Source organism: Gobio gobio (assembly GCF_949357685.1).
Source record: "Gobio gobio genome assembly, chromosome: 20".
In the NCBI taxonomy this organism is placed as follows: Eukaryota; Metazoa; Chordata; class Actinopteri; order Cypriniformes; family Gobionidae; genus Gobio; species Gobio gobio.
This window is the reverse complement of record NC_137113.1, coordinates 15340374-15361287: the sequence shown is the minus strand read 5'-3', so window position 1 is coordinate 15361287 and position 20914 is coordinate 15340374. Positions and strand designations below refer to the sequence as shown.

Below are 20914 nucleotides of genomic sequence, written 5' to 3'. Positions count from 1 at the left end.
ATTTGCATCAATGTGGCAAAAGTATGCCACATTAATCTAAGATCTAACTTCCCTGTAAAAAAGAAATATAGACAATAAAAACGAGAGAAAGAGAAAGCAAATGGGAGTCGTAAAAGAGTAGTGGATTTAGCACTTTCTGTTTTTATGTAGAATGATTAAGTGTCTCTCTAAAATATTAAAACACCACTGACTTATTTGGGTGGTCTGCTTCCTCAAATTAAGGGCATAAAGTAAACCCAGGCACATCTTGAAGAGAAAAGGGTTTGTTTTGCCCATCTACAACACTGAATGCCGAGATTTCCTGCCCCGTGCTGAGAGACGGCTGGACTATACTGATGAGACTTGGCAGTATTAGGCCACATATCAACCATGGTACCCCTCAAATGCCCTTCCCCTACCTCTCAAAACACCCACCCCCCATACACAGTGCTAAAGTCTACATGAGCAACAATACACACTACATCCAGGATACAGTACCCAAGCATGGCATATAAAGGATTTGGAATCAGACCTTAGGATAGTTCACCCAAAAATGAAAGTTATCCCATAATTTACTCACCATCAAGCCATCCTAGGTGTATATGACATTCTTTCTTTAGACGAATACAATCGGTGTTATATTAAATTATGTCCTGGCTAATCCAAGCATTATCAATGGCAGCCCAAAATTTGAAGCCTAAAAAAGTGAATCCATCCATTTTAAAAATAATCCACACGGCTCCAGGGGTTAATAAAGGCCAAGATACACTTTTTTGGCCTTCAAATTTTGCGCTGCCATTTACTGTCAATACAATGCTTGGAAGAGCCAGGACATTTTTTAATATAACTCCGATTGTATTTGTCTGAAGGAAGAATGTCATATACACCTAGGATGGCTCGAGGGTGAGTAAATCATGGGGTAATTTTCAATTTCGGTTGAACTATCCCTTTACTTGTTTTTGAGACAAGTAAAAAGTGTCTTTTTGAAGATTAAGTTGTGTATTAAGTTGTGGCTGTGGCACAGTGGCAGAAATCATGAATTGATCCATCCAATCAGTAAGCAATCACACAGAACATGCTTACAAATGCATAGCAATCTGCTAATATCTGTTGATGCGGATGGAACGCCGACTAAAGTACTCGGACAGACACCATTAGTGAATCTTCAACGCAAAACAGATAGTTTGACCACTGCATTCCGATTACAGAACAAATGACTCTAATGAGTCAGTTCTTTTAGGTGAAACAAATGCATACAGGGCAACACATTTATCCCAATTCCTGTGTGAATGACTCTTATGAAGCAGTTATTTTTAGTGAACTAAAAGCAAACAGCACAACCAGTGTAGTCTGATTACCAAACGAGCTACTCTTTTAATCTGATTTTTATTTTTTTGTAAATCAAAAGCATACAGTGCAACATGTGTAGTCTGATTCCCGAATGAATGACTCTTGTGAACCGGTTCTTTTTAGTGAACCAAAAGCATACAGAGCAACCAGTGTGGTCTAATTTCCGAATGAGTGACTCTTATGAGCAAATTCTTGTAGGTGAATCAAAAGCATACAGAGCAAACAGTTAATCCCAATTCCTGAGCAAATTATTCTTATGAAGCAGTTATTTTTACAGAACTAAAAGCAAACAGAGCAAACGGAGTAATCCGATTCCAGAACAAATGACTCTTGTGATTCGGTTCTTTTTGGTGAATCAAAAGCATACAGCACAACCAGTGTAGTCTGATTACCAAATGAACGACTCTTTTGATCAGATTTTTTTTAGTGAATCAAAAGCATACACAGTCCAACCTGTGAAGTCTCATTCCCGAATGAATTACTCTTGTGAGCCAGTCCTTTTTAGTGAACCAAAAGCATACAGAGCAAACAGTTAATCCCAATTCCTGAGTGAATGACTCTTATGAAGCAGTTATTTTTAGAGAACTAAAAGCAAACAGAGCAAATGGTGTAGTCCGATTCAACAACAAATTACTTTTTGGTGTAGCAAAAGCATACAGAGCAACCTGTGTAGTCTGATTCCTGAATAAATAGATCTTTTTAGCCAGATCTTTTTAGTGAATCAAAAGAATACAGTGCATCCAGTGTAGTCTGATTCCTGAATGAGTGACTCTTATTATCTGCTTCTGTTTAGTGAATCAAATACAGCATAACCAGCGCAATACGATTCCAGAACAAAGAATCCAGAACCTCTTGTGAGCCAATTCTTGTGAGCGTAGTCCGCTTTCCTAACGAATGACTCGTGATCCGGTTCTTTTTAGCGAATCAAACACGTAACTGAACTAACTGAGACTTGCATCAGTTCAGTTACTGACTGAGTTTTGCCAGTAGAATTTTAAAAATATTAGCTGTTAACAGACCAAAACAAGCAGTACTAGTCTTGTGTTTGGAGGAAGTGTGAGAATGATTGGCAGTATAAACCTAAAAGTCAAGGCCGTGAGGATCTAAACTGTCAATCAAAGAAAGGTCGGAACAGACCTACAGGTTTCTGTGCGCGTGGGAGTGCCAGAGGCTAATTTTACTCATAACAGGAAAGAAAATATTAAGTTATGCAAACACGATTTAAAACCTCGGGCAAAGTGACGACATTCTGTGCGTGTAGTTAATCCTTGTGTCTCATTGTGTAGATAGAGAAAGATAGGGACTGTAACACACAGTGATGAGTGCAGAGCTGATGATAAACTGAGAGATCACACAAAAGCCTTTGAGCTCAAAGCACATTGTGTGTCCTTGGACCATGTACGCACACAGACACTCATACATACACATCCGCATTGCTCTTTAATAACAACATATCAGGATTTGCGGGAAAAGGGAAGGCCAACAGTATTAATTTGGACGCACAAGCACATGGTGCTATGTACATCACGTTTGTCTCTTGAATACTTGATTCTAATTAGTCCATCTTGGCACTGAGTAGTCAAATAGTTTTGTATAATAATGACTGCTAAACCTTTTACTTTCATGTCTCTCGTTTAACTCCATAATCTTTTTTCATAATAATGCAAGTTAGAATAGTAGTAAAAATGGCCTCGTATTAATTCTATCATATGGTGATATGGGTATAACTGTTAAAAAAAGAAAAAAAAAGCCCTCTTTGTCATTTATGGTCAAGTTATGGAGTGCATTACTAATAGTATTGAAGCCAGCTCGTTAAATATTTCCAAAAGAAAGCAAATTTTACTGACATGTTTATTTTAATAAAAAATAAGTTCTAAAATCCCTGTTTAAAGCTAAAAATGAATATATTGGAATGACATTTCAGCTAATCAGCTTGCAATGTACAGTATATTGTTTCCATGACAATAGTAGCTTGCTACTACTTTGCATGCTTTTACTTTCAATTTTCATATGTATAATATGATGTGGGTTTATTGCTGTCATTACTGTGTTAAGAAATTAACATACCACATAAACTTTTCGGATTCGTATTTATAAGCAATATTATGAATGCATGGATGAAGTTTAATTTTAATGAATATCCAGCTCATGTGGGGAAGACATTGCACGTATGTTCATTTAACCACGGAGTCGTTTGTAAACAAGAGACTGGATTTGCATATGTGATAGTATTGCATTGTTACAGATCGTTTGATATTTATGGATTATGTGTACGTGTCTAACAGAACATACCTTAGCACGCTGTCACAGGCTGGACAATACTCTATTTGTGTTGTTCTTGGTTCATAACGGTCTTGATGTGCGTTGTTCAATCTCTTGACTCGATATTTGAAGGGCGCGTGGTGTGTGTGTGTGTGTGCGGTTCGCGGATATATTCATCGATCGGGCGGGCCAAGTAACGTTAATAAAAAAATATCATTCCAGTCAATCGCAGGTGGATGAGAGATGAATCATTGTGTTTGTTTGATAAAGACATGTTGCGAGCCCTGGCTGTGGGCTGGGTGATTCATTCCGGTTGCCGTTTGCCACACGCTTTCACTGACAGGGGGAGCAGAAGCTCATTAAATATGCAAATCTTATCCAATCCTAGTCGTGGGTGTTTACTTCCAAGTTTTCAGTGCGGCACGCCCATCAAAACTGAGCATGTCTTGAGAGAGCCTCAAAACCAGGTCAGAAAATTGCCTATTACTTATTCATTATGATGTTTTTGAATGTAAAAACCACGCAAATGCAATAAGTTGACCTCAGAGAACAGTATACATTTTTTTTTAAAAACAGTTCCTGACCCCTTTAAGATATTTTTGATTGAATTTAATTAACACTTTCAAGGCCCAGAAAGGTAGGAAAGACATCGATAAAATAGTCCATGTGACTACAGTGGTTCAACCTCAATTTTATAAAGTGACTAAAATACTTTTTGTGCGCAAAAACAAACAAAAATAACGACATAATTCAATAATTTCTTCTTGTCTGTGTCAGTCTTCTACGCAGTATAAGTTGGCCAGCTCCTGTGTCAGCATCACACGCATGCGTCGTGGTGCTCACGTGAACAGCTTCGGCCAATGGTAAGCCGAGTCTGTAGCCATTTTCAAAATCATCTAAAGACGCATCTCTTCCAGCAGCACCTGACCAATCAAGAATAGCACTTAACATTCTATTCATTTTTCTGTCTGTCTAATTTATTTATAAAAAAAAAAAATAAAAAAAAATCCTGTGTGTTCTGTGTTAGATTAACTGAGACTTGTTACAGCACTTGCATACTGTAGCCTCTGACTGTTGTAGTTGCTTCTATTGCTCTCATTTGTAAGTCGCTTTGGATAAAAGCGTCTGCTAAATGACTAAATGTAAATGTAAAATGTAAATGTAAGCCGGCGGGTAGCTCTGACGTAACTCGGAAGACCTGGACTGTATAGCTGTCAACCCTCCCGTTTTTTCCGGGTTTCTCACGTATTTTAGCTCTTTTCCCGCTCTCTTCCCGTTTTAGTATTTTCCCGTAAAATATCCCGTATTTTTACGTTCTGATTGTGTTAACTCAGAACACGCAACTATCTGGTTTAGTGCCAGAAGACGCGAATGAGAAGTCGCGCGCACTGTGAGAAAATTTGTCTGTGCACTCATCCGAGAGCGCGCACACGTCTCTCAGCGCGCAAATATTGAGTTCTCTTTCAAGTCTTGCTCTTGAACGGACAAACTCACGCAAAAAGTATGTCAACATGTCCATATTGATGAGTATTCTAGCAGACATAGTCTGTATATGGCTTAAGTAAGCTTTATACAGTCCAGAAAAGACGACGCATATCCGAGGTCTTAAAGGGGCAGTAGCCTTTACAGCTGTCTGTTTAATGTCAAACAAAAGACAAGGGCATCACTCACTGCTCTTGATTGAATAGCTTTTGTAAGTTTAATAGGATTAATCTTTAATTTATACAGTCAAATATGCAATGTTATTTTACATTTGATCAATTTCTGTACCTGAAAACTAATGTTAGACGTACCTGAAAAACCTGAAAAGCATAGTTTATTTTATTAGTATCTTTGCTCGATAGTATTTATTTGTGCTGCTGCTTGTATTTAAATGATTTGTTCTTATTATTTTCTTTTTTTTTTTTGACAGTAGTCCTTTTTTCCCTGAACATAGCAAATACTGAACCATACCGAAACAGTGAACCTAAAACCGTGATACAAACCGAACCGTGAGCAATCTGTACCGTTACACCCCTAGCGTAACGTATGATAAAATGACTGAAAAAAGGTTGGGAAACACTGGCTTAGGCTACTATCGAAGAAGAAGAAGACAGTTGCAGCCGCGGGCGGGAGGAAGAGGGAAAAAGTAGTGGGAAGTAAACTTCAAGGAGAGTAGAGTAGATGAGTGTGATGTGCAATGATGGATCAGGACGCTGACGGCCAAAATCAAAATATTTTGTGTAGTTATAAACTCTTTAGACTCTTTTTTTTAAGTTTGTGGGTAAGAATAGTGTAAAAAAAATCCCTTATTTTGTGGATGGATTCCGGGAAATCTCCCTTATTTTCAATCTTCAATGTTGACAGCTATGCTGTATTTACTTCGTCAACAGTGTAGGAGACTGACACAAACGTCAAGAAATTGAATAAAGTCGTTATTTTTGTTTGTTTTTGCGTACAAATAGTATTCTCGATGCTTCATAAAGTTAAAGCTGAACCACTGTAGTCACATGGACTATTTTATCGATGTCTTTCCTACATTTCTGGGCCTTGAAAGTGTTATTAAATAGCTGTCTATGGCGGGGGTCAGAGAGCTCTCGGATTTCATTAAAAATATCTTAATTTGTGTTCGAAAGAGGAACGAAGGTCTTACGGGTTTGGAACGACATGAGGGTGAGAAATTAATGTCAGAATTTTTTTGGGGGGGTGAACTAACCCTTTAAATAAACAATACATTTACGTTATTTATTTTTAAGCTCTTTTAAAATTAGGAGACCAGGAAGAAGGTTCACACATAGGCTTAAGCAAAAGAAATGACAATAATATGACGCACATTGTGCGCCGATGAAAAATGCACTATTACAACACTATTACAAATAATTAGAACTACTTAATAATAACTACTTTCTTTTGGAACCAACCGTTCTGGCATAACATAATATTATGGCAACCATGGGTCTCATGAAAAGTGCACTTACTGCCCTACCGCACTAGTCTAAAAAAACAGACTGACTCTGTGCATCACTGGGGGAACAAATCCATGAGCAGAGTCAACACAGCGCCCAAGGCCTCCTGTTGTGTTCTAGCAGTGTGTGTGTGTGTGTGTGTGTGCAGTTTGTTACTTTGTTTACTGTTCCCTAGAATGAAGACTGGAACCAAGTTTCAACCACACAACCTTTGTGCCAAGCCGGTAAAATGCAAATTGTGCACACAGTCTGTATGAACTAAGAGCACTAAGAGAGAGCATATTCTTCTTGTATTAGATGAATAGAATATTTGGGCAGTAGCAGCTCCTGACCATAAATTTAGGTAGGGCAGTAGTTTATGATAAACATTTCTAATCACTGAACACATGCAGACACATTTTTGGCAGAGGTTGTGTTTTTCAGCCTGAGGGTGGTGTTCTAATGTTGATTGACAGGCTTTAAAGGGATAGTTCACCCAAAAATCATTTACTCACCCTTTAGCTTGCTTTAATATTATTTAGGAAAATATGACAGCATATGGGTGGCTGTGTATATGGCCCAAGGACACACTATAGGGTATTGTAGTACTCTCATGCATCTATAAACCGATGCATTTTCGTAGCATCTGACTTGACTGTTGACCCACGCCAACCCTGGACCAAACAAACTTGGGCGGGCAGCCGCGGTGGTCATGTGTCCAATCGGAATCGTGTTTGCTAGGGGGCACGTGCTGACTAAATAAATACTGACACTGCCGGGTGAGAACAGTCAGCTGCAGACGTGATCAACATTACACAACCACGGTCAAGCTTCGCCAGGTTTACAAAATATATTCAATCCCATTAGCAGCACATCTCACAGTGCCACAAAATACTGCTTTAATAATGCCCACACTAACACTAATAGAGATCTGCATTGTATTATGTTCCAAAACCATGTAATATGAGCCTTATGAGTTTTATATTTGAATATTTTATATATTTTAATATTATATATTTCTATATTTTTTATGTTAACTATACAAACTTAATTAAATGACTGTAACATGGCATTTACTAGATGTTTTTCATTACAAAGAATTTAAAGTGAACTAACTGCAGTTCTGCTTCAGCAACCTTTAGATAAACATCTTGGCCAAAAAGCAATAATGGTCATTGATTGGTTCCAGTTCTTGGCATTGAACTGATCAACCATGTGGCAACCACTGAGAGTTTAGAGTCCAAACCAAGCATTAACAAAGTTCTCAATGATTAGTCATTTGTCTTTCTGCACTGAAAGTGAAACTGCTGTCAATCACAGGCAATCTGGAATTCTGGACCAATGAGCTTTTACAGTGGGCGGAGCTAACAAGTGAGATGCAGTATAACAAAAAATAAGATAATGAGAGAATGCAGGGATCTCGAGATGGGTTTTAAAAATAACTTGAGTGTCTTAAAAGTGTAACATTTGGTGTTGGCATGCAAATAAACAGAACTTAAAAACTTTTTTTTTTTAAATAAGAAAAGCATAGCTGACCATTGTGACTTTGAAGTTATGACAAGATGTAAAATGCTAAAAGAATTTGAAAAGAGTTATACGATTTAATTAAAGGGTTACTTCAGTGATTTAGCATTAAGCTTTGTATCAGTAGAAAACCGGTAGTATATTTGAATTATGGTACTTTCCCCCCTCATATCCCCCTGAGACGAGAGAATTATGAATTTATTTCTGGAAAAAATTCTCTGATGACGCAAATATCGTCATTTTGCGTCATCTGAGGATTTTTTGGCCAGAGGCTAAAAACTACAGCCAGTAGAAGGTGCTGTTGCGCATGTTTTCAACCCGCCCACAGGGGAGAGATCTCACGCACAGAATGTATAACGGAGCAGTGCGGAGCAAAGTGAGTTTCAACTTTTCAATGAATTCCTATGAAAGTTTCGCTTCCATATGCGATCCGAAAATGCGCCAGACTGGACACACGCCGAGAATGACAGCCGCGCTTAACGTTACCTCAGCTCTGCTCAGCTGTTACTTCCCTCTCATGCTCCTGCTGCGTTTGTCCTGTAACTTTCGTTCGGCTCACTCACACTTTATTGAAAAGACACGTTTAGTTTTTAATTGTAGTGTTTATTCTCTTACTGAACAAAATTATTGTATTATTATGAAGATCAAAACGACGCTGGGGGCAGTGTAGGGAGTGGCCTCGTAGGGCAGCAAAGCAAGTGCATTCTGGGAGTTGTTGTCTTTCATCCACATGAGACAAAAATACATTTTCTGTCTTTTCTCAGTCTAGAAGGCACCAAATTCAAAAATAATTTCACATTTCTACTACATAAATGACAGTTTAAATACACATTCATCTTCCCAGCGCTGAAGTGCCCCTTTAAAGTTGCAAGCCGCGATGAAAGGGTGGCCTCAGGAAAACAGTGAACAGTGGGCGACATGCATTTAAGCGGGTAAATATTGGAGAAAAATAGCAAAGTCATTTTGATGTGCCAAACTTCCTGCGGCCAGCAGGTTACGCTATGACTAACTGAATATTGGCATGTGGATGTCTTCAGGTCAGGACTCTAATAAAACGTGAAGTTTGGGGCAGATCGGACATTGTATGCCGGTGTTACAACAGCTTCCTGTTTCATGGCGAAACATTGAACTTTGTCGGGCCGCCACGGACACACCCTTCAAGGAAAACTCATGATCCGCAATTTAACACTGCAAAGGCTTTTAGATTAAACTGTGCAAGTATGATGTTGATCTGATAAAATCTCTAGGAGTTGGTTAAAGCTGCTTTCCGTAACTTTTTTTGTGTTCAAGATTTACAATTTTACAAGATTTTTTGTCTTACCCTGAATCATTATGGTACACTTATAATAAGTGTTTATATTTGGACTATTTCAGACCGGTCTGGTAGGAACCGCTGCGGAGGAGCAGAGCCCCTGCGTGACTCTCCATTGACATAACAGAGAGAAGTAACTCCGGCTGCAAGACGCATGCAGTTCTGTTTATTAACCGCTAGAGCGCAAAAAGTTACGGACTGCAGCTTCAAATATCTCACTTCCAGTTGGGTTTTCAAATTTTGCCCCCCAGGGACGTTTTTGTAGGTATTGGGCTGTTACATGCGTCTACCGAATGTCATACTTGTACGTGAAACACAAGCGCAAATGGCGCTTAATTGAAATTGTAGGTGGCGCTATTGATCCACTTTGCCACACCTAATGCTGAAACCCATATCAGGCATACATTTTCACCACTTCTGACATGTGTGCAAAGTTTCATGAGTTTTCGAGCATGTTTAGGTCCTCAAAAATGTGATTCATTTCAGAGAAGAATCATAACAGACTGAGCAATTCCAATAGGGTCCTCACACCGTCGGTGCCCGGGCCCTAAATATTATTTCTAGGCAGGGAAATCTTGTTTTTGGTTGGAGAGGAAATCAAAACTGGTTTTAAAAATGGCATCAAAGTCCAGTGATGAAAAACAAACACAAGCAATTCTCTACTAGAAAAATCAAATAAATCTCAGACGGACCAAACCTTTTTTTGCATAATGTAAGATATAATTTGTAGCATAATGCAATGTAAACAAATCTGTGTTTATTATTGATATTATTTCTGTACTTAAAGAAGGAAGTAGATGCCACCGCTCAAATCCTGTCACCAAGACAACAGCAACCCCCACGCAGATAAAACCCCCTCCATCAGAGGGCTGGATTCTGTGGGTTTGGATTATCAAGCCTACCTTTTTATTAGTCTCAGAGGAGAGCTATTATTCTTAAGGCACATTTAAAACTAAAAGTGAATGTTAGATGTGTATTTTAAATGCCTTTTCTGTGATCCTCAGTGGTTTAAAGAAATATTACCTTACTTGCTGAACAGTAAACACAGATATAGCTCTTTTCTACAAGCCTTCTGACCTTTACGATAACTCTCATACTGTGATTCTTTTTATCAGACGTTCAGCAGAAACTACCCACACCTTTTGACCAACAAATGTTTTCCATGACTTTTTCCATGTCTTCTGTGATGGCTAGATAATAGGGGTGTAACGGTACACAAAACTGACGGTTCGGTACGTACCTCGGTTTTGAAGTCACGGTTCGGTACGGATTCGGTAGAGCAGTTTTACAAAATTGCTTTTTATTAATTTTTATTCAACAGTGGTTTTATGAAAAAAATTGTCTGTCCTTAAATGAATTCAGTTATAACTAAAAGTTTCTTAAAGATAATGCTGTAAATTATATAGGGAGCCCTTACTTACATATTGCTATTAAAGATTAACAACAGAGCCCAAACTATTAGCCTAAATTCATTTGCTATTTATTTTTAGATATAATAATCAACACTCATAAGCTTCACAGAAGGCAGTTTTTGCATTAACAACTAAATCTAATTATTATAATTTTTTCTCCAATTCGTTGTTGAAATATAATCATTTAGTGGCTGAAATTTTCATGACAGGTTTATTTAAACATAGTCTAAATTAAATAAACAAGACATCACTAACAAGCTAAGTAGTATATAATGAATATATATAAGCTAATATAACGAATATATAGGTATATAGTGCATGTATTCAGTGAAAGAGTTAATCTCTCTAGTGAACTAACAGCTGTGGACACCGAATGAATTCTGAGGTAAACGTGATTCTACATGACATTGTTTACAAGCTGTTTTATTGTCATTCCGCAGTTGAAACACAGATGGAGCGATTACACAAAATATGATACGTAAGTTGTAATGTATCCTCAACATACCTTAAGATATTAATTTATGTTTATTCTTTAGAAGAGATGATCGAGTTCACTCGCGCGCTGCCGCTTGAAGTTGAACTGATACGCGTCTATCAGTCACATCACATTATAGCGTTAAAACGGCCTTTATCGTTTGAATTTCGTGATTAAATGGACTGAATACTCAATATGTTCGTGTGGGGACTCGGATTGAAGTGTGTTCCGCGCTTTAAACAAGCCGACTGTTAACTGTTAAAGATTGCATTCATAACCGTTCGGTACACGCGCACCGAACCGAGAGCCCTGTACCGAAACGGTTCAATACGAATACGTGTACCGTTACACCCCTACTAGATAAGGATACACACACACACACACACACACACACACACACACACACACACACACACACACACACACACAGCATTTCCATGCCTAAAATAATTTTTACATAATTACTGTATAACATCTCAAGGTCTTTAGGCATTCAATAGACAGACACACAAAGTCAGAGATAGACCTTATCTCTAAAAAACCCCAGATGCACTTTTCCCCTTGGCCTGCTACCACCCCAGACGAATTACACATGTATACATATTTCATTTCAGCATTACTTCAGGTCTGCTAAGCACTACAAAAATCAGACAACCATGAACCCACTGACCTGAAGATAAAAACACTCAATGTACTCAAAACCACTACAGCAAACCATTAAAGCAAGTTAGCACCTTTTGTCACACCCTCAAAATGTGCTCTTTTTTAATAATAATAAAAATAAAAATCAAAGTTAACATTCTCCCAGTCAAGTTTGATTTAGCAGAGAAATAACGCTCCTACATGTATGTGTGTACATTCTCCCTTCTCTCTCTGTATGCTCTAGCTCTCCCTCTCATCCCAAGAGAGCTCAAATATAGGTCAAGGACTTGAGTCAACCAGGGCAAGGAGAAAAATACAATAATGGAGACAAAATTACATGAACAAGATCTGCAGTGTCTGAGCGCAAATTATCACCAGAAATGGATTGTATAAGCTATTATGCAGCAGCAATCTTTAGCAACACTTCAGTTTAAGTAGCAGAGTGGGTAAGGATGTATGAAAGATGGCATAACATGCACAATCATTTTACAAGTATGTCAATAATCTTACATGCAACGAAGTAAAAAAGTAAAATTTAATTTTCTTTTCAGAGACAACTAGAAGTCATTCATAGGCTGATTCCATCTAAAAATGTGAACACTGGCTCTGTCAAAACATCTATTTGTTCACGCACCCCAACCGGCCAGAAATAGCAAAGTTGGCTTAAACGATGGTGTGCGTTTGTGGTGATAAATACACATTTATCTTCATCAGTGCAATCAGAGGGCAAATCTACTCTAAGAGATCATTCAGCTTGGCCTTTATTCCAAATTGTAGGCATTATTCATTTATAACAGCTATTAACGATGATCACCTATACAGTTATTGGGAACCCATTTGGTGCAAAAGCATAAAGAAAGCAAGCGGTGGCAGATTGAAGAGCATCAGGGAGGCCTGGCTCACAATCGCTGACCAATGACTTTGTTTAGGCCTCTTAAGTTCTTCCACACAAACCATTTTACTAGTTACTGACCTCTTTGGAAAACCAAACACCTTTGGTACGTAATGGCCACTATATATATCCAGGACACACTATAGTTCTAGTTTAGTTCTAGTATAGTTTTGTAATGTTTATGAAATAAGTCAAGTCACCTTTATTTATATAGCGCTTTTTACAATACAGATTGTTTCAAAGCAGCTTTACAGTGGTAACAGGAAAATAATACAACAATGTTTGTTTCGGCTGTACAGCCGCTCTGGCGAAAACAGTGATGTCATCATCCAGCTCAGTTCAATTCTCATGCAACGGTGTAAATGCAGACAAATAATATTGTTGAATATTTAGTGTCCCCAACTAAGCAAGCCAAAAGCTGAAGGTGACAATGTCTCTATGCTCACCAAGACTGCATTAATTTGCAGACTTGCAGTCATAAATACAGTAAAAACAGTAATATTTTCATATAGTATTACAATTTAAAATAACTGCTTTCTATTTTAATATTTAGTATTCCTATGATGGCAAAGCTGAATTTTCAGCATCATTACTCCAGTCTTCAGTCACATGGTCCTTCAGAAATCATTCTAATATGATAATTATTAATCAATGTTGAAATCAGTTATGCTGCCTAATATTTTTGTGGAAACTGTGATTTTTCAAGATTCTTTGAACAGAAAGTTAAAATATCAGCAGCATTTGTTTGAAATATAATTTTTTTGTCTTTACTGTACGTCCCTTTTAATCAATTGAATGCATCCTTGCTGAATAAAAGTATTAATTTTTTTTCAAAAAACAAAACAAATCTAACCCCAGTGTATATAAATGGGATACATTCACTGTAGGCAACTAACCTCACAGGTGTGTGTGTGTGACTGTGACCTAACCTCCCTTTATATTCTCACAGCGTCTGCTGTGTGAATCTCATGAACTGGGCCAGGACAAGTGAGAAGGGCCATTTAATAATATCCAGAAACCTGACATAGCCTCCAGCACTACAGGCAAAACAATGTCAAACACTTTCAGCACAGCCCATTAATGAAGCGAAACACACCTGCTACACCTGCAAGTAAATGGTCTCATAATGTGTAATTCAAGGTTTAACTTTCAAACAAATCTTATTTAATATGAAAATAAGCTAATAAACCATACCAAGTGCATAGTGTAACACTACAATCTGATATCAGCATCAGGCAAAATTCAGACCTGAAGAATGGGCTCCTTTCAATTCATGAGTTGGAATTTGGACTGACTCCAAACACCTCAATCCAAACTCAGGAATTGAATTGCATTTTGAAAGGCATTCTCAATTGTTTTCTGAATGGAGAATTACATGTAAAGAGTCTTACCATTGACATGTACAGTTGTCCTGGGGGTGACATCCATATCAAGTACCGGTCCAAATGGAAAACCCCAAATGACAGGTATTAGGTATCCGAGCACCACCAGCATGAAGTTCGGCGGTTTGGTCTGCCCCATGATCAACAGGATGTACTGAGGTTCTGCTAAGATCCAGTCAGGTCCTTCCAGCAGTACTCTGCTGAAGATGATGTTGTGTAATTGATGCTGATTCACTAGAACAGGCTCCCGCTTCCAGCAGTGCAGTCATGGGCTGCTAACTCATCCTTGCTCTGTCAAAGGTTTCCCGCTGCATTGGCAAGAAAAAACGAGTGAGTTTTTCCTTCCCGAGATACATATCAAGAACAGATGGGTTGATGAGAAAGCACATCATACACAAATGCATCCACTAAACATTTCACAGTGTAATGCACATCTACTGTATCAAATGTTATTATCAAACTCTACAGAGATATGAAAAAGTCTCAGGCGATCACATAAAAATGTGCAAAACAATTAACGTTCCTGTAGCTGGTACAGCATGGTGCTAGCAAGAACAAGCTCATGGATTTGTTTCTCAGGGTATACAGATCCTGATAAAATGCACACTTACAGATGTGGATTGAAGCAACATAGTGCAACTGATGCTATGATGCACTTCAGACAGAGCAGCAAACCCAATTTCTTCCAAATAGGCTAAATTATGCATATAAGATGGCAATAAAATGGTTAATATTGACAATACAAAGCAGCTTTTTCTTGGTCACACCGTGTACAGGCAGTCATTTTAAAATCTTTTTCTGGCATGGATTCTGGATGTGGAGGCTGCACAATTTTTTGGTTCTGGAGAACTGCCTCAAAAGCTAATTTTGTAGCTTTTGATTCAATTCAAAGTGAGTAAACTTCATTTTAAAACACTTAGAGTCAGAAAACTGTTTTGTATTTTATGAGGTATCGCTTATTGTCTAGAAGCACCATTATGTGATAGTGAAATGGATATGGATCCAGTAGATACAATGCAGCCAGTATAAAGCACATTGAAATGCATATAAATGGCTTTGCTCCAGTTTCTTGTACCTCGCTTGAAAGCTGCTGGGTCGGTGCATAATATCTCACGGTTCCATCTTTTCCGAAATATACCGTAAACACATACGAGTTAACACCTCTCCTGTTACAATAAGCACCCTGCTCAGAATAGAACGGACAAGCGAGACATCAACAAAACCACATCACATGCAGGAAAAGGACATTTGCCTCAGGGTTGCCAGGTCTGCGTAACTAACTTGCCCAACGGCCAATCAAAAATAACCCAAAAGTAGCCCAATGACCAGATCACGAATATAAAAACTCAAAATAAGAGTTAACACCTCTCCTGTTACAATAATCACCCCGGTCAAAATAGAACAGACAAGCGAGACATTAACAAAACCACATCACATGCAGGAAAAGGACATTTGCCTCAGGGTTGCCCGGTCTGCGTAGCTAACTTGCCCAATGGCCAATCAAAAATAACCCAAAAGTAGCCCAATGACCAGATCACAAATATAAGAACTCAAAATATGCCATTCTAATGCCTAGTTTTTTACAGTCACTGTTATGCAAATTGAAAAGCACTATATCGTAGTGATCATAAACACAGCTCAAAACCTCCTAACCGGTGGCCCTCCTTCACAAAAACGTAATATCTAGCACAGTTTTATCATGGAAGAATGAAACACTTTAGTAAAATATAATTTATGCAATATGTCAACCCTTCAACCCGTGGCAACAGTTTAAAAGTGGCCCAGACTTCTGCCTGCATCTAGTACCCTATCCCCTGGTTTCACAGACAAGGCTTAGTCTAAACTGAACTCTAAGGTCTAATCCTGGTCTAAGCCCTGTTTGTGAAACCAGGCCTACATAAGCATATAAGGTCATAAAATAAGGAATCTTTTCTGATATAGCCATCTGTCAGGCGAACAATATAAATATATTCGAGTCTGACATTTCCACAGATGGTGAAGAAATACCTCCAATCACCCAAATGTGGGATTTTATGGCGTATCTCACTAATTCGCCATCTGCGCTTAATCTAGTTTAGCTGCACTCAAAGAGTCGTGAGATTTTGAAGTATTTACCAGCCTAATTTCAATATCTCTCATAAATATTGACTACGGCATGCCGAAATGCCTTACATTGGTTTTCATTTATAATTTATTGTTACTCATAATTATGTATGTCAAAATAGTTAAAGCTTCCATTCCATTATCACTAATTCCCCTACAAAAGCAATAGGTTTCTCATTCAGGCTGAGACACTGTATGTAAAATGACATGTTTGATTTGATGTAATGGAAAGAACTAACTATTCAAGAAAGCACTAGACTAGACAAGATTAAAAGACAAAGTTACTTTGATGCCATTAATGAGTGCATTATCTGTCTGCTTAATGGATTAATTAAATCAAATGACAAGGGAACTGTTTCTGAAGATGTTTTCATGGCTTGGTTGACAAATTTCATGCACCAGTTTAGGAAGGTTTTGTGCCAACATCCATTAACTGGATTGGGGGAGGTCTGTGAAAGTACATACGAGTTAAGAGTTAAGACATTCCCCATAAGAAACTGTAATGTAGACATGCATTTTCTGTAAAGCTGCTTTGAAACGATATGTATTGTGAAAAGCGCTAAGATAAAAATAATTCATTCTAAACATATTTTAGTCACAGAAGTAACCTGATCTGCTCTTTCTGTCATCCTCTGGCACAGAGATTATTATTAGAAAAAAATATAAAAAATATTCATTTATTCCAGCACAGGGCACATAAACACTCTAAACTCTGGCCCGAATATATACTGCACAAAACGAATGTATGCTAAGGTCTACATTTTATTAATAATTAATATTAGTTGAGCAGGGTAGTATTAAGTTTTACATTTATGAATAGACTTGAAATGCTAAAATAAAGCCAATTTTGATTATACATATGCATTTTTCAACCCCTAGTCAACTTTAGGAATAAAAGGGAGCTCCACCACAGTAACTGACATCTCTGATACATCTCTCAGAAACATAGCGCCTCATATAAATCAGGTATCATAGAATCAGATTTATATAAGATCAATGATGCAAAAAGATAATAAAGCTTCTTTTCATTAGTGCAAAACATACACCTGCAAAACAAGGACAGATAGATAGATCTACATCAGATTGCACACCACTGCGGTATTTTTAAGGACAGTTCTGGCACTCATTCCCAGTCACCTTCACCTGCGTGTAGAGATCCCTGCAGGCACCGCATACATTAGAACAGATTATGCGCAAAGATACATACCAATAACTACACAAATGTAATATAAAGCACATGCAAAATGTCAGAGATGTATCATAACCTCTGTAGTTACATTACCTCAGTGTTTCAGAAAAAAGTAAGCATCAGTCACTCTGTGTTTCCATAGGATTCCCCGTTGTGCTGCTAATGATGCCTCTGCTCTGAAGATCTGATTGTATACTGCGTTGCACGCACATGCGGTTCCTCAGCACAGACTCAGGTGAAGCCAAGCCACGCCTCTCTGTGTAATATTCATGAGCGGTCACGCCTCCTCTACTTTGTGGCGCAGTGTCACTTCTCTAATGCATAAGTAAGTTTAAATTGTTATTCTTTTGGTTTTTTTTTTTTTTTGAGAATGCAATGGATTTATGGGGGGTGGACGGTTAAATATGCCACCGTTGTGACAGGGATCACGTCGCTCCATTTGTATTGGTTGCCACCTAGAGGTTAGTATTAAAAATGCAACATGTAGGGGACACCGGGGCTAGTTGTCACATGGAAAATGGGAAAGCTGTATTTCAGCAATAATATAAGGTTACGAATAAAAAACCTATTTACACAAATGCTTGGTTTTTTTAGAAGTGGTTTATGAATGTTGGTTTCAAACCTCTCTTCATTTTTTTTTTTAATGAATTCTGTAATTCTTCCAAAATAAAATTCCAATATCATATTTGTGCTAGGTCTATATCTGTTTTTTTTTTTTTTTTTTTTTTTTTTATAAATAACACAATAGTTCTTTAAAAAAATAAAAAATAAAAATGGATCTTTTTAAACAAAAAGTCATATCCACTTAATTGTCCAAAACAATGTTTTTGTACATACAGTACAGTGCCTTGCAAAAGTATTCGGCCCCCTTGAACTTTGCAACCTTTTGCCACATTTCAGGCTTCAAACATAAAGATATGAAACTGTAATTTTTTGTGAAGAATCAACAACAAGTGGGACGCAATCATGAAGTGGAACGAAATTTATTGGATATTTCAAACTTTTTTAACAAATCAAAAACTGAAAAATTGGGCGTGCAAAATTATTCGGCCCCTTTACTTTCAGTGCCGCAAACTCTCTCCAGAAGTTCAGTGAGGATCTCTGAATGATCCAATGTTGACCTAAATGACTAATGATGATAAACACAATCCACCTGTGTGTAATCAAGTCTCCGTATAAATGCACCTGCACTGTGATAGTCTCAGAGGTCCGTTTAAAGCGCAGAGAGCATCATGAAGAACAAGGAACACACTAGGCAGGTTCGAGATACTGTTGTGGAGAAAAGCCGGATTTGGATACAAAAAGATTTCCCAAGCTTTAAACATCCCAAGGAGCACTGTGCAAGCGATAATATTGAAATGGAAGGAGTATCAGACCACTGCAAATCTACCAAGACCTGGCCGTCCCTCTAAACTTTCAGCTCATACAAGGAGAAGACTGATCAGAGATGCAGCCAAGAGGCCCATGATCACTCTGGATGAACTGCAGAGATCTACAGCTGAGGTGGGAGACTCTCTCCATAGGACAACAATCAGTCGTATACTGCACAAATCTGGCCTTTATGGAAGAGTGTCAAGAAGAATGCCATTTCTTAAAGATATCCATAAAAAGTGTTGTTTAAAGTTTGCCACAAGCCACCTGGGAGACACACCAAACATGTGGAAGAAGGTGCTCTGGTCAGATGAAACCAAAATTGAACTTTTTGGCAACAATGCAAAACATTATGTTTGGCGTAAAAGCAACACAGCTCATCACCCTGAACACACCATCCCCACTGTCAAACATGGTGGTGGCAGCATCATGGTTTGGGCCTGCTTTTCTTCAGCAGGGACAGGGAAGATGGTTAAAATTGATGGGAAGATGGATGGAGCCAAATACAGGACCATTCTGGAAGAAAACCTGATGGAGTCTGCAAAAGACCTGAGACTGGGACAGAGATTTGTCTTCCAACAAGAACAATTATCCAAAACATAAAGCAAAATCTACAATGGAATGGTTCAAAAATAAACAAATCCAGGTGTTAGAATCGCCAAATCAAAGTCCAGACCTGAATCCAATCGAGAATCTGTGGAAAGAACTGAAAACTGCTGTTCACAAACTCTCTCCATCCAACCTCACTGAGCTTGAGCTGTTTTGCAAGGAGGAATGGGCAAAAATTTCAGTCTCTCGATGTGCAAAACTGATAGAGACATACCCCAAGCGACTTACAGCTATAATCGCAGCAAAAGGTGGCGCTACATAGTATTAACTTAAGGGGGCCGAATAATTTGCATGCCCAATTTTTCAGTTTTTGATTTGTTAAAGTTTGAAATATCCAATAAATTTCGTTCCACTTCATGATTGTGTCCCACTTGTTGTTGATTCTTCACAAAAAATTACAGTTTCATATCTTTATGAAACTGTAATTGTTTGAAGCCTGAAATGTGGCAAAAGGTCGCAAAGTAAATAAATTTCGTTCCACTTCATGATTGTGTCCCACTTGTTGTTGATTCTTCACAAAAAATTACAGTTTCATATCTTTATGAAACTGTAATTGTTTGAAGCCTGAAATGTGGCAAAAGGTCGCAAAGTTCAAGGGGGCCGAATACTTTCACAAGGCACTGTATTTTTCCAGTAGGCTTTTGGCGATTCAGAATTGTTTAAAATGTGCTATGCACATAATACATTTTAAATATTATGGAATACATTTTTTTTATATTTATTTAAATTGTGGAAGATGTTTTTTTTCTCTTAATTTTAAGGTTTTCTTTTCAAATCATTGTTAGAAGGTTCTTATAAAAAACAAATTGTGTGACAATATTTTATGTTCAATAGCTTTTTTAGTCAAGCAATTTTTCATTCTACATTGAGGTCATTTGGAAAAGCCCACAGAAGATAGGACCCTAAAAACCTCAACGGTCTCTGCTAAGGAAATCTCGAAACAGAATAAAGCCGATTGTCTTTGAAGTCTCTTAACGGAACAAAGCAGACCATCACTGAAGTCTTATAATGGATAAAAACCTACCGTCATTGAGATCTCAAAACAGAATAAAACTGACTATTGAAATTTCAAAACAGAACAAAGCCGACCATCACTGAGATCTCGTAACCAAACTAAACCAACCGTCATTGAAATCTCATAACCGAATAAAACCGACCGTCATTGAAAACTCGAAATTAAACAAAGCAGATGTTCTTTGCAATCTCGTAACAGAACAAAGCCGATCATCACTAAATTCTTATAATGGAACAAAACCGACTGCCATTGAGATCTCGTAACTGAACAAAACCAACTAAAACCGAACCTCATTAAAATTTTGAAACAGAAAAAAGCAGACCATCACTGAAATCTTATAATGGAACAAAACCGATCGTCATTGAGATCTCGAAACAGAATAAAAACGATTGTCTTTGAAATCTTGTAACAGAACAAAGCCTACCATCACTGAAATCTTGTAACAGAACAAAGCCTACCATCACTGAAATCTT

At 37.9% G+C, this 20914-nt stretch overlaps 1 protein-coding gene across 1 annotated transcript in view; it reads right to left on the bottom strand.

Annotated features, from left to right (window-relative positions):
- sema4gb (sema domain, immunoglobulin domain (Ig), transmembrane domain (TM) and short cytoplasmic domain, (semaphorin) 4Gb) overlaps positions 1-17679 on the bottom strand; it is a 37965-nt gene extending 20286 nt beyond the window's left edge. Inside the window, exons 1-2 of the mRNA XM_079845946.1 lie at positions 17540-17679; positions 14164-14462 (exon numbers count right to left, since the gene is read on the bottom strand). Of these exons, the coding sequence (XP_079702072.1) occupies positions 14164-14293 (130 nt within the window). The 5' untranslated portion in view covers positions 14294-14462; positions 17540-17679. The remainder of the gene's footprint in view (positions 1-14163; positions 14463-17539) is intronic.
- Between the last annotated feature and the right edge of the window lie 3235 nt (positions 17680-20914).